This window comes from Saimiri boliviensis, chromosome 3 (assembly GCF_048565385.1).
Source record: "Saimiri boliviensis isolate mSaiBol1 chromosome 3, mSaiBol1.pri, whole genome shotgun sequence".
NCBI classification, from domain to species: domain Eukaryota; kingdom Metazoa; phylum Chordata; class Mammalia; order Primates; family Cebidae; genus Saimiri; species Saimiri boliviensis.
Window position 1 is genome coordinate 130575244 of NC_133451.1, and position 14624 is coordinate 130589867.

Below are 14624 nucleotides of genomic sequence, written 5' to 3' on the forward strand. Positions count from 1 at the left end.
CTAGTGTGGCTATGGGAAAATATGTTTTGTTCTGTTAGAAAAACTGTGTACTATTTCTTATTGCATAATTAAAATGTCAAAATACTCCATAATATGAACTAGTATCTTTGACCCACATGTGAAGGATACAAGTATAGACACAAATGTGAACTTACCAGGAAAGAACTGTAAACTTTTATTTTATGACAGGAAACAGATAAAATGTTTCTCATTTCTCAACTAAGAAAAATAAGTTAGTACTGACTTAGCCAGCTGTTAATAACACTCCTTTGATATTTTAAGAAAATTTAGTCACTGGATTACACACATTGTACAAACAAAAAGGAAACACCTACTAGTATAAAACTTCATTCGCTTCGTGTCTCTCGTATCTCACAGTTTCACACATTAACCTGTAAAAGAGATAAAGACATGAGTTCAACATCTGTCACTAAAAAACAGACTAGCATTTTAAATCCTTGAATGAGACATATAGTCTAGAAAGTTAAGATTATTTTATATAGTTTGTCACAATCATTTATTAGCCTCAAAATGAGTATTTTTAGTACCCGGTTTAACAAAATTATATTAAATTAAATCTGATAAAAATATGTTAGAAAAGAAAACATCTAATAAGAAGTCAACTTCACCATGTTTATTTTATGGCAGAGAACATCGTATTTTATATTTTGTGAATGGCATGTGGACAAATTAATGTTCCCAAGATAAATAAAAAATGAGAAGAAATCTAAAAGTTTAAAAGGAAAACCTGTCGATTTTAAAAATGATAACATCAGTCATGGTTCAACAAGAATGTTACTCAACAGTACGGAATTTCTGACAAAAATAGGCTTTTATTAACTTGATATATTTATGACCACTGATTGACTGACTGGAGGCTTTAGAACCTTAAAGATTTGTTACTTCAGCTGATTCATCCCAGAGTTTTTGAAAAAATTGTGAAATTATAAAAATTATGGAAACCATGAATAATTTTTAAATAATCAAAATTATCCTTAGAATAGCATCTTCAAGAAGCATCCTATTATATTAAGCCAATTACATTTTTCCCAAAATACAAAAATGCAAATCAGGGAATTACTATTCCATCTTATGAAGGAACTAGAAATAGAAAAACCTGGCTATTAAAAGTGTTTATTTCAACAGTACCTCTATTTTGGTCAGTCCGGCTACTATTCTCTAACCTGTGAAACACCAGAATCAACCCACATCCACCTTTCTTTACTGTTTGCTAAATCAAAGAAACTGCTCTCTTGGGTACTTTTTTTCCTTGTTCTTCTCACTCCTACCACTGTACTTCAGAGGTCCTTACCCTCAATCCCTTCCAGGAAACATTCCAGCTGATTCGCACTTAACTCCAGGAGGCAGCAGTGAGTCTCGAATACATCTCATTAAGCGTACATTCCTCTTCAATGAGTTGAATCACAACTTTTCATAAGAAAGCCAAAAGCACTAAGTCTAAAAATATCTGGTCTTAAATTAGATAATGGGCTGTGCCTTGCTTCCTGTTGGAATAGCAGGGTCCTTGCCTCAGCCTCTTTACTTCACCCCGAATCTTGTTCCTGCTTCCACAGAAGACCCTGCACTCCTGCAAGCTCACTGCCTTCTGTATGTTCCCCTCTCCTGAATCACGTCCACTAGTATGTAAACATAACTCAGTATATCACCTGTTGTGTGAGTGGTACTCCTCTCTTGAACTCATATCTCCTTCCAGCTGTTATCTATATTTTGCTTTTTTCCCAATCACAGAAAATCTTTTAGAATTGTCTACATATTCTATCTCCATTTTCTCATCCTTTCCCCACTTCTCCACCATTTGGTCCCTGAAACTCCAAAGAAAAAGCTCTATAAATAATCAGCATCCACCTTGTTACCAGAATCCTGTCCTTAGCAATTCCATGACTCTGTAGTTTCGATTATTCCTCTTTCTTTACAGCATTATCTTCTTTCAGCTTCCTGTCCTTGGTCTTCTGCTATTTCAGCTTAACTTACTAGTCATTTTTTTTGTCTCCTTTGGATGCTCCCCCACTTCATCTTCTACCTGACTTCTAAACATTATCATCTCCAGCATCCTGTCCTTAGCCCTCTTCTCTATATTCAAATAATCTCACCCAGTTCATGAGTTTAATGATGACTTCCAAAGCAATGCCCCAGACCTAATCTCTCATCACATCAGCAACTCCTCTAAACACCTACACTGTGTTGCCACTAGATTATGTAAAAGCCTCCTTGTGCTTACAATGTCCAAGACAGAACATGAAATTCTCCCCCAAAAATCTGCTTCCCCAAAATTAGTACCCTGATTACAGTTTGGCTGTCTCTCTACCCAAATCTCACCTTGAATTGCAGTTCCCATAATCCCCACATGTCGTGGGAGGGATCAGTGAAGATAACTGAATCACGGGGCAGGTCCCCAATCCTGTTCTGATGTGAGTTCTCAAAGATCTGATGGTTTTATAAGGGACTTCCCCTTTCGCTGGTTACTTACTCTTCTCTCTCCTGCCACCCTGTGAAAAATGATGTCTCTGCCTCCCCTTCTGCCATGACTAAGTTTTCTGAGGCCTCCTGAGCCATGTGGAACTGTGAGTCAATTAAACTTCTTTCCTTCAGAAGTTACCCAGTGTCAGTTATGGCCTTATAGCATAGAACAGAATAATATAGTAACCTTAGAGTCATCATTCTTGACTTCTCTCTCTTCTTCACATACATCTTTCTGCTATCACCTATTTCCAAAACACAGTCTCCAGAACTGACCAAATTTGCCATCTCCCCTGTTGAATCTAGCATGAGCTATCATTATCCCACCATTATCTCTTACCAAGACCACAAGCACAGGGACGTCTGCTTCCACCTTTATGTGCCTAATGTCCATTCCCCACAAAGCTTCTAGAGAAATCTTTCCAAACACTAAGTCAGATGATCTCACAGCTCTACTCTTTATCTCCAAAACCTCTAAAAGAAAATCCAAACTTCTTACCCTTCAATACAAGGTCCTACACTATTTGCTATACCTCTATACTATGCTGTATTTTACTTACTTACTGTACCTTTCTACACCACGACCCCGTCTTCCTTCCCCTGCACCAAACTTAGGCCTGTGACAGAGCATCTGGGGCACCTTTAAACTGAAGAAATCTTTGCAGGCTGTCCTGACTCCAATGTCACCTCCTTTTGACTCCAAAGCCAGAGCAGCCCGGCACCCATCCTTATCATGTCCAACATACTAAATAAAATAACAATGATCCATTATCTCAATCTTTTCTGCTCTACTAGGAACCTCAGTTCCATGAGGTCATGGGTTTGATTTACTTCAATGCAATATCTCCAGAGTCTACATCAATATCATAGTAAGCATGCAATCAGTCAGCAAGTCTTTATAAAATAAACACATTTAAACAGAGCTATCAGAAAGTCATGGTAAAATCTCTTATATGAAAATGTCATAAATGAAGGAAACAAGTATCAAAATGCTTTTTGTTTTTAAACACTGTTAGGCAATGTTTTAGCAAAAGCATATTGACCTTCCCTGAATTCTTAATGAGTATATAATAACCATAATTCAGTTACTACTCAATGATCTAAAGGTGTCTATATAATAACAATTACACTCATCCATGATGCTGCAGAAAACGTATATTTCAGCAGGCTCTTTCCTATTTAATTTCTAAAACTAAATAGCCCTAGTTACTCTTTTTTAAAATAAATTTTTGGTCTCTGCTCCTAAACTAAAGGAATAAAACATTAGAAAAATAGTTTAAATGATTTTGAAGAAACATAGTTTTTGGTGAAGATCTCAAAACCTTTTACACTGCAGAGTGTGTGATCTTACAGCAACACAGTAACATCCTCTATTTTAACTGCTCTGTAACAATGCAGGGAGCTGAAGCTTTCAAATAAATAAAAGCCACTTCCTCTCCCCCACAGGAGAACATGAATGTTGCTGCTCTGCTGCCCAATACTTAACATACTGAAAATCTTGCTTATGAGCACTTTTTTTCTAAAATTGGAAAACTGTATCATGTGGAAGTCTTAACTTTTCTATGAATCCCAGGGTAACATTTATCTTTATAAAATTGAAGGAAAATGATTTATCTAAAGGAGATATAGTTTTCCCAGAAATTATAGTATTATAAAGCAATTTATCTAAGTTGTTGGGTTTATCTGTACCACTATTTTTGTTATTATGTATGTGGCATCCTGAATTTGTTGTAAAGAAAGACTTAAATTAGTTTCAGCTGATATTTTCCATTAATGTGACTTCAACACAATCACAAGATAAACATCTTAAAAGCCTCGCCCTGTTTTAAGTTCATGCCAACAAATAAATCTATGTGGACACCAAAATAAACATTCTAAAGTGTAAATATACTCAACTATACCCTTGAACTTATTATTTATAACCAAAAATTACCTCCGCAGCTGCAGGCAGTTGACAGAAACTGGCTGATGGGTATACGGAACTTCATTAGTATTTTTATACTTTTTTCTTTCTTTTTTTTCCTGAGATGGAGTCTCACTCTGTCACCCAGGCTGGAGTACGGTGGCACAATCTCCACTCACCGCAACCTCTGCCTCCCAGGTGCAAGCAACTCTCCTGCCTCAGCCTCCAGAGTAGCTGGGATTATAAGCATGTGCCATCACACCCGCTAATTTTTATACTTTTCATCATGTTGGCCAGCCTAGTCTTAAACTCCTGACCTCAAGTAATCCACCTGGCCTTGGCCACCCAAAATGCTGGGATTACAGGCATGAGCCCACTATGCCCAGCCTATTTATACTTTCGTAATCCAGAAAATTTCTCTAAGTATAAAAATTCCTTTTTCCATTACAAAGAATTCCTGTTATCTAAATAATTTTATCACCACAGATATTATACAAACGCATTATATAATCAATGTATGTAAATATTACGTGTGTATGGTTTTATATATGCAGTGGGAATATGACATTTTTATTTACATACTAATTAGTTGCATTTGCATTTATGAATTAACTGCATGCAATTAAATAAACCAATTGTTACTATAATTTTTTTCTTAGCAAAGTTGTCATCACAAAACATAAAATGAAAGTTACACACTTTAAAAATTATTCTTGCTCTAATTTGAGCCATCTTCTAAAATCCCAGTGGTTTTGCCCTTTCTAATAAAACTTGACTTAATTTTTAAACACTTAATCTACAATCTACTTTAATTTAAATGATTTTCATTAAAAATTTAATTTTAGGAGTACTCTATCCTCTTGATATTCTTTTCAATTAACAACTAAATATGGAATTGACATGCTCACAAATTAATTAGTGTTGAAAGAGTAAAGGGAAAATACATAGCAAGAGCAGTCCTTTCATAATTAAAACCTGCTGATACCAGAAACAGCTAGACCTGGAGAAAACAAAACTTTCCCATTATGTCCTAGTCGGTGTTTATATATTATCCATCTTCTCAAAGTCCTTTATTTTACATCCCACTTAAGGTAAAATCATTTTTGTTCTTTCATATGAAGCCCAGATAAATAACTACAGTTGTTGAATTACTGCATAATAGAAGTGATGATATTTCTATATGGGCAGATCTCACAAAAACAAATATGGTATAAACTGTGTTTCTCTGAAAAGGGCAGTCTACTTAATGCAATAAAATATTTAAACAAAGATCTAGAACATATGAAAATAATGGACCTAATAATTCTTTAAATGTTAATTTAAAAAATACTGGTTTTCTAATATATCTGAGCATTAAGTGGTAGGTTTTTGGTTGCCAAGATGGCAAATATTGCCCCTACTGATTTCACCAAATGGTGTTTACTACTGGTGGTGAGAGAGGAACGGAGGAAAATAGAGGGAGACGGGGACAGAGAGAGAAAAGAGGGGAAGGGGGAATAAGAAAGAAAGAGACAGACACTGTGGGGGAAGAAGAAGAATATTACTATGACAGAAATGTTAAAATATTATTCTATTATTGGATACAATTGAATTCAACCTTGTAAAAGTACAAGTTTAAGCTGTATAAGTTTAACTGCATACGTTGTTTAAGTATGTATTATTAGTGTACGTTTAAGCTCCTTAGTATAGAAGCTAGAAGAAGTAGAGCTTTCATGAATAAGATTTCTTTAAACCTACTTGTTAACTACAGTAAGTGATCTATAAAATTCTTGCTTTCTAGGTAGGAGAAATAAGTCCCAGTGTTCTACAGCACTTAGGGTAACTATCATTAACAACAATTTATAGTGGATTTTCAAATAGCTCTAAGAGTGGGTTTTAAATGCTCTAACACAAATAAACCATAAATGTTTGAAGTAATGGACATGCTAATAATCCTCATTTGATTACAACACACTGTATACATGAATTAAAATATCACGATGTACCCCATAATATGTACAATTATTCTGTCAAGAATAAAAGTAAAAAATTAAAATGTTGATTGAATTGTTACACTTCAGATTTTCAGCATTCTATGATTAACTTAATATTAAAATGACATACCTAAGTTGATGCTCTCTCAAGTTTGATAAGGCTTCCATACCATGTAAATAGGAATATACTATTTCCAGATCCTGTTTCAAAGAAAAGGATAGAAATTATTAGATTTGTCAGGAAAGGGGGTTTCTAAAATAAGTCACTCTATCTACAGACCAAATTAGACTATAGATAGCTTTTTAAAAAAATACACGTTTTCTTAAGACATTAAAAATAAAGATTATTAAAAGCTCAATTGTACAAATGTCATCCATTACAACAGCTTCTGGGATAGGCATAAAACTTACTAAAATATAAAATAAAATGACAAGCTTATAAAAATAAATTCCTCATAAATCATTCTTTATCACCTGTTTCTGTCCTTTACATCAAAATAGCAAATACAAAGTTTTAATTTCAAAGTACATTTGCCAATACCATAGTTAAATCAAATTATTTTCTTAGTCAATATAAAATGAATGCTTATTTCCTGTCTACACTTAAAAATGGATATAAATTCCATTTTCTTCAATTCTTACCAAAATGACATCGTACATAGAAATATCTAAGTTTAAATATTTTCTTTACAAAAGGAAACATGCTTTGTGTTTCCAGATCACATTGCAGTAATTAAAAAAAAAGACTCAAAGTTATTTACAAAAGTTCAGAAGAAGTAAAAATTAAAAGTCCTGTCAATATTCATATGTGACAAGCCAGAAAGGATTTAGTATTTTAAGACTCTAATATCTAGGAGTCTAGGATTACACACAGTTTGTGATGTCAAGAATATGAGTGAATATTTACTCCTCTCCTAAATCTTAGCCAAAATCTATAACAAATTTATTTTAAGAAATTTGTAAAATGATCCTCTCCTTTTTCAAGTGTTAACAGCTTTATTTACTGATAATTCACATACTATAATATGTATCATTTTAAAGTGAACAATTCAGTGGTTTTGTTGTACAATCAATCAATCACTAATTTCAGAATATTTTAACCATCCCAAAAAAACCCTCCATACTCATAAGCAGTCATTCTCCATTCCCCCTTACTCCAAGTTCCTGACAACCACTAATCTACTTTCTCTTTCTTTCGGTTTGCCTATTCTGGACATTTCATGTAAATGAAATCCCACAGTGGAATACAGGATCTTCCGGGACAGCTTCTATCACTTAGGCACAATGTTTGCAAGGTTCATTTATGTTTTAGCATGTATCAGTACTTTTCTTTTTATTGTCAAATATTATTTCATTGTAGAAATATACTACATTTTGTTTACCCATTTATCAATTGGTAGACATTTAGGATCTCCCCTCTTTTTGGCTATTATGAATAATGCTGCTCTAAACTCACATATATGTGTTTGTTTGAACATGATTTTGAATTCTCATGGGTATACACCTACGAGTGAAACTGGTGGCTCACGTGATAACTCTGTATCTGACTTTTTAAGGACCTGACAAACTGCTTTCCTAAGTCACCACACCATTTTATAATCCCATAGGCAAGGTATAAGGATTCCAAGCTCTCTACATCCTTACCAACACTTATTATTATCTCTTTTTATTTTAATCATCTTACTAAGTGTGTAATAGTATCGATTGGCATTTCGCTAATTACTAAGAATGTTGAGCCTCTTTTCATGTGCTTTTTTACCCATTTATATAACTTCTTGGATAAGTGTCTACTCAAATTCTTTGTTCATATTTTACTTGGTAAATCTGTCTTTTTTATCATTAAATTTTAAGAGTCCTTTATACATTCTAGATAGAAGGTCCTTATTCAGACGTATAATTTGTAAATATCTTCTGCCATTCCATGGACCATCTTTTTACTTTCTTGATGGTGTGCTCTGAAGCACAAATTTTAATTTTGAAGTCCAATTTATTTTCTTTTGTTGCATGAGCTTTTAGAGTAGTATTTAAGAAACCATTTTACCACTGTATTTTCTTCTAAAAGTTGTATGGTTTTAGCACTTACATTTAGGTCTATGATCCATTTTAATTTTTGTATAAAATGTGAAGTAGGGGTCCAACATTATCTTTACATGTGCGTCAGTTGTACCGGAATTCTTTGTTGAAAAAACTATTCTTCACCACATTGAACTGTAATGGTATGCTTATTGAAAAAATAAATAGACCATAAATAAAAGGGTTTATTTCAGGACTCTCAATTCTATTCCACTGGTTTATGTGTCTATTCTTATGCCAGTACCACACTGTCTTGAGTAGGCAGCTTTGGTAGTTAAGGGCTGAGATTGTGAATTGTGAGTGTTCTAACCTTGTTTCACCTTTCACAGGAGATTTTTCTGGCTCTTTTAGGTGCTTTGCATTTTTAACCAATTTTTTTCATTAGCTTGTGAGTATATGCAAAAAAAGCCAGTTGGGATTTTAGCAGGGTTGCACTGAATCTGCAGACCAATTATAGTAGTATGCCATCTTAATATTTAAGTCTCCTAATCCATAATATGTGATGTCTATACATTTTTTTAGGTCTTCTGTGATTTCTTTTAACATTGTTTTTGTACTTTTCAGTGTACAGGTCATACTATCTTTGTTAAATTTTAATGCTTTTAATTAAGAAAAAAAAATTTTTTTGTAGCTTTAGGAGGACACTTAGGAACAATCAGAACTCTGTGTGCAACTGAATTTTATATAACAAGGACACAGATGACAATAATTCACAGATTAACTAGATAAGGAATTAGAAACCTTTTAAAGAAAGTACTAAGGCCAGGCATGGTGGTACACGTGTGTAATCTCAGCATTTTGTGAGACCAAGGTTGACAGATCATTTAAGGTTAGGAGTTCGAGACCAGCCTGGCCAACATGGGTGATAACCCACCCATCTCTACTCAAAATACAAAAATTAGCTGGGTGTGGTGGCAACATGCCTGTGATCCCAGCTACTCAGGAGGCTAAGGCAGAAGAATCACTTGAACCCAGGAGAAGGAGGTTGCAGTGAGCCAAGACTGCACCACTGCACTCCAGCCTGGGCAACAGAGTGATATTCCGTCAAAAAAAAAAAAAAGAAAGAAAGAAAGGAAAAGAAAAGAGAAGAGCTGAGCCGAGACGAAGAAGGTTTTCACTCTAAAATATTTTAGACTGTTTTAGACTTTAAAACAATGTTATGGTATGTTAAGACACGATTTATAATTTTAAGTCATTCCAATTTAAATTTTATATCAATATTAAGAATTTAAAATGTCACCCTCAGACAACTTTCAAATAAATTGATGGCCTCTCATTTTATCCATCTGTGTCTGGTATTTCCATGAAGCCTTTTAAAAGCTATTTAAAGAGGCCGGGTGCAGTGGCTCACTCCTGTAATCCCAGCACTTTGGGAGGCCAAGGCAAGCGGATCACCTGAGGTCAGGAGTTTGAGACCAGCCCAGCCAACATGGTGAAACCCCATCTCCATTAAAAATATAAAAATTCACCAGGCATGGTGGCAAATGCCTGTAATCCCAGGTACTCGTGAGGCTGAGGCAGGAGAATCACTTGAACCCGGGAGGTGGAGGCTGCAGTGAGCTGAGATCTTGCCATTGCACTCTAGCCCGGGCAACAAGAGAGAAACTCCATCTCACAAAAAATAAAAATAAAAACGCTATTTAAAGACTGAAATGTAAAAATAGGTCCTGTAAGTTCAATACAAATAAGAAAACTAAAACAAAATTGTTTCCTCTATCCAGTTAACAAAGTGTACATTCCTAAATCTAACAAACCTCTTCTTTAGAAAAGCAGTCAGGCTCCAATCATAATGTTCTATTTGCATTCAAGGAAAGCCAATAAAAATGTCCCAATGAGACATTTATAATAAAAGATCCTTCTGGATAATTCTAAAGTTCGCCATTCTAGTTTAAATATTATCAATTTGTATATTACTTGAAGTTGTTAAATAGTACAGAAAGACTGTCTTCCCATTTCTGAGGAGCTTATATTCTGATTCTAACATTAAAGCCTTATACTGTTTTCCCTAAATTACCTGTCAACTTGTTATAATCTGTCCAAGGCCTAAAGCTGCTTTTATCTAAGAAAAAAAGACTATTTAAATTCATTTAACCATCCAGCAAATAAATTCACTGACCAAAAAAGTATATTTGGAAGAGTATTAGAAAGAAATAAGATTTTTTTAAAGCTATTTCTGGAAAGGACAGAGAAGTCTAAGAAACACAGTAGAAGCAAGAATTTAGCGGCCTGAAAACAGAATCAAAGAAAGAGTAGCCTTAAGGCCTTAAAAGAGAACAACAGGACTTGAAATAACAGTTTCTACTACTTCAACTAACCCCAAAAAAATCAAAGTCAAAGAGCTGGTTCACTGATTAAGTGGCACTTTATTAATCTGTTCCTTTTTAACACTGAGGAGTTTCACAGTTGTGTAAGGGCCACGCTCCTCAATAAGCTATGTCATCCACATTATGTGTGTTAGTATGATACACATGGATTTAACAATTTTAAGTATGAATGTATACTTTGTATGATTATAGAATATATCTCTGAATAATAGCCATTATTTCTCTAACTTAAGATAATATGGATAATCATAACATACAAATTAGATTGATTAGTTAATAAAAATGTACAGATGAATGGAATATTATCACCTGTAACTGACATAAGTGAATGAATCAGGAAGTCGTTGCTGAGCCTGTATCATAAAACTGAGAGAGAGACATTACACCATTACTGCATGAACAAATGTAAAAAGTAGTTTTTCCTTCTATATGTACCTGCATAAATAAAACATTCATACCTCATATAATCATGATTTTTAAAAGGTGCTTTTAAATGTGTCATTCAAGGAATACAGAACCAAAAGACCCTGTGTAGTAAATGCTTCATTTTGTATTTTATATCTCGAACCAGACTATAAACTTCTTAAGAATTCTGTTACATTCAGAGTTTCTTCTATTGCTCTTACAGTACACCGTCCCAAAAGAAACTTGTTTTAAATGATCTGAGCCACAAGGAGTTTATAAACTAGGGGAACAGACTTCATTATTCTGATAAATGGAAGCTTCAACTAGATGGCTTTACAGATAGATTCCATCTAAACTTAAGAGTTCTTAGTTGTATTAACAGGAGCAGCAGGCAACACATAATGTTTCACTATGTACTATGAACATGACCAACGTGGATTTGGGTATGTAGAAAAAAACAGAGAAACTATGGCAAAGATATCAAGAAATCTCTGCTCTCAGACCCTGAAAAATAAAGAAAATTGACTAGAAATAAGCAAAAGAAACTCAAACTGAAGGGAGGAGGAATCTGTTTAAGCTTTTCTTCAATCAAGAGCTCAACAGCCAAATATTAGTTACCATAGATTGCATAAACAACAAAAAGCAAAAAGGAAAACAAGTTTTCTTGTCCTTTCCAAAAAGCAAGCAGGACTAAGCAATGTCTTGAAATAGGCACAAACATCATCTTTCAGCTTGAATCTTCCTATCAACTTTTCCTACCTTCTTACCGGATGTCCAGAGACCTCATGTTACCCAAGCCCCATATCAGCTCACTATGCCCTAATGTAAAAACTAAAGGCAGGCAATCTGAACACAATAAGTAGAAACCCTTAAAACTTGCACAAGAACTGTCTGTCAGCATTTGTACTTCCAGAGAACAAACAAACCTCTAAGTGGTGTGAGATTTCAGGCAGCACAACCAAGAGAAATGAAATCAGGAGTGTATGGGAGGAGATTTAGGGGCATGAAAGGCAACTGCAAAACAATCCAGCTCTGCCCTGCCCCAGAACGACCCTACTCCTTTCCTGCCTGTAGTGGTCACTCGTATTTCTACTCCTTCACTTCTCACACAGAAGTTTCAACCTTTATTTCCCCTTAGTCACTGACTTTTATTAAAATAATCTATTAGTTGGCATGGAATTGCCTTTACCAGCTTAAAAAAAAAAAAAAAAAAAAAAAAAAAACTTCAAAAAGGCAAGTAAGAATGGGGTGCTGAGGAAGTCCTGTTCCTCAAACCAACCTGAAATTTGCAACCATCAGTGACAACCAAATATGTAGCATCACAGATCAAGACTTTTCTCTTAAGATGTACAAAGAAATGTATGGCCTTCAGGGAGTTACACTGTTAGATTCTTTTCTTCTCTACACAAACAAGAAACAGTCATAGAATGACATTTCAGCCAACAACTATACAAAAAAAAAAAAAAAAAAAAAAGCTGGAGAGTTAAATTACCTAGAGTGCTTCAATTTCCATTTTGGTCAAAAAACTGTGACACACAAACTGAAAAATTTCTGGCCTTCCCACTGCACTTCCCAAGACAAACGAAATCCACATGACTATTACTATTTTAAAGGACTCTGAAAAAAAAATTGTAAGCTATTTCTTCCCCCAAATTCTCTAGTCATTGAAAACAAACAGGAACATGTTGCTCTAACCAGGAAACTGCATTTTTTAAAAAACAATAAGCCTTTCGTTTTACCCTAGGAAGGACATCCTTTTTTCAAAAATAGTTGTTACTTGAAAGGAGATTGAAGTTATAAAATCACAGTAGCACAGTGGACAAAGTTATTGATAGACCTATAGGACTAAAGGTTTCCCATGAAAAACGGACTCCCTTTTTTTGTCCCAAATGCAAACCAGATTCAAAACCGAAAAGCACCCTTTAAGTACTTTAGGAGAGTGACTGTTCACAACCTATCCAAAGAATCTTCTTGCTCAAAGTCTGTTAACATAATACACACTAGGCCGGGCGTGGTGGCTCACACCTGTAATCCCAACACTTCAGGAGGCTGAGGCGGGCAGATGAGGACAGGAGTTCGAGACCACCCTGGCCAACACAGTGAAACCCCGTCTCTACTAAAAATACAAAAATTAGCTGGGCATGGTAGTGTGCGCCTGTAAGGCCAGCTACTTGGGGGACTGAAGCAGAACTGTTCGAACCCAAGAAGAGGAGGTTGCAGTGAGTCAACATTCCACCGCTGCACTCAAGCTTGGGCGACAGAGCAAGACTCAGTCACCAAAAAAAAAAAAAAAAAAAAAAAAATTATACACGCTAATGGGAAAGAAGTCAGAGGGAGAGTACCTCATACCCTGGGCTCTCTAATTTCTCCTTAGAGGCGCATTCAGAATACATAATGGGCTTTGTAGCAAACTTACATTTCACGTACAACTAGCTTTTAATTTCATTTGTTTGCCAGCATCAAAAGCTCACTAAAAATGTACACTATGTCTTAATGTGACATTTGGAGAACTGAGAGCAGATTACTATTTCTCCACCTCGCTCTCCCAACTGCCTGCCCATACCATATGCTGGTAAATTCCCTCCTATCCTCTAGACTCTTTGCTGCTTGGACACAACAAAAAATAATGGGGTGGGGGGATTACGTTACACTGCACCATAAGGCAAAAGACATACCTTTTTCCTTTAAAAAGGGTTTTGTTTCATATATGAAGCTATATATTTAACTGTATTTGGAAGTGGGTTGATTCCTTTAAAAAGCCTATTTTAATGGTCAGAGAAACTAAGGCCAAGACTGTGTGATAATTAGCAGGCCTGTGGTGGTTGAGGCCTCAGTGGTAAATGCCTATGGACTTAAATGTAAGGAGGGAAGAGAAAGGAGCATCTTGCTTAAAGTGACACTGGTCACAGGACCAGAACTGTACTGATGCCAACAAATATTCTTCCTTGTGGATCCATCAGAGAGGAACTCGCAAAGATTAAAAACGTAATTTATCCTTTTGGGCAAAAGATTACTAGCAATGAATTAGAGAGTTACACCTTGAACATTATTAATAAGGGGGTTAAAAGCTAGATTATCCAATGCTCAAATTCATGTCTATAGCCAAATGGGGGAGGGGCAGAAAGGGCGAAGTTCTGCAAGTTTCATTCTGTTTATTGATATGGTATGATTAAGTTGCAATGTTTTATTTAGGAGAGCTCAAATACTTCTATACTAAAACATACAAAAGAACTATCCTAAGAAGGAGAGGGATGTAATAAGGAATACAGGCTTTAGCGTCAGGTGGGGCAGAGTTCAAATTCTGATCCCTGCCACTCCCTAGCTGTATGACCCTGGGTTTGTTAGTGAGACCCTATTTGCAAAACAAGGTGAATAGTATCTATGCAACTAGGCTGTGTGGCTAAAATTACATGTAGTTTCAGTACAACACATGGCACAATCAGATCCTGGAAAAAAGGATCTGAGTTT

At 35.2% G+C, this 14624-nt stretch overlaps 1 protein-coding gene across 6 annotated transcripts in view; it reads right to left on the bottom strand.

Annotated features, from left to right (window-relative positions):
* The window catches only part of RAPGEF2 (Rap guanine nucleotide exchange factor 2), a 258949-nt gene that overhangs the window by 167878 nt on the left and 76447 nt on the right, over nucleotides 1–14624 (bottom strand). For all 6 annotated transcript variants that reach the window (XM_010338554.3, XM_010338550.3, XM_010338551.3 and 3 more), the window contains exons 2-3: nucleotides 6485–6555; nucleotides 336–392 (exon numbers count right to left, since the gene is read on the bottom strand). In XM_010338554.3, the coding sequence (XP_010336856.1) occupies nucleotides 336–392; nucleotides 6485–6555 (128 nt within the window). The remainder of the gene's footprint in view (nucleotides 1–335; nucleotides 393–6484; nucleotides 6556–14624) is intronic.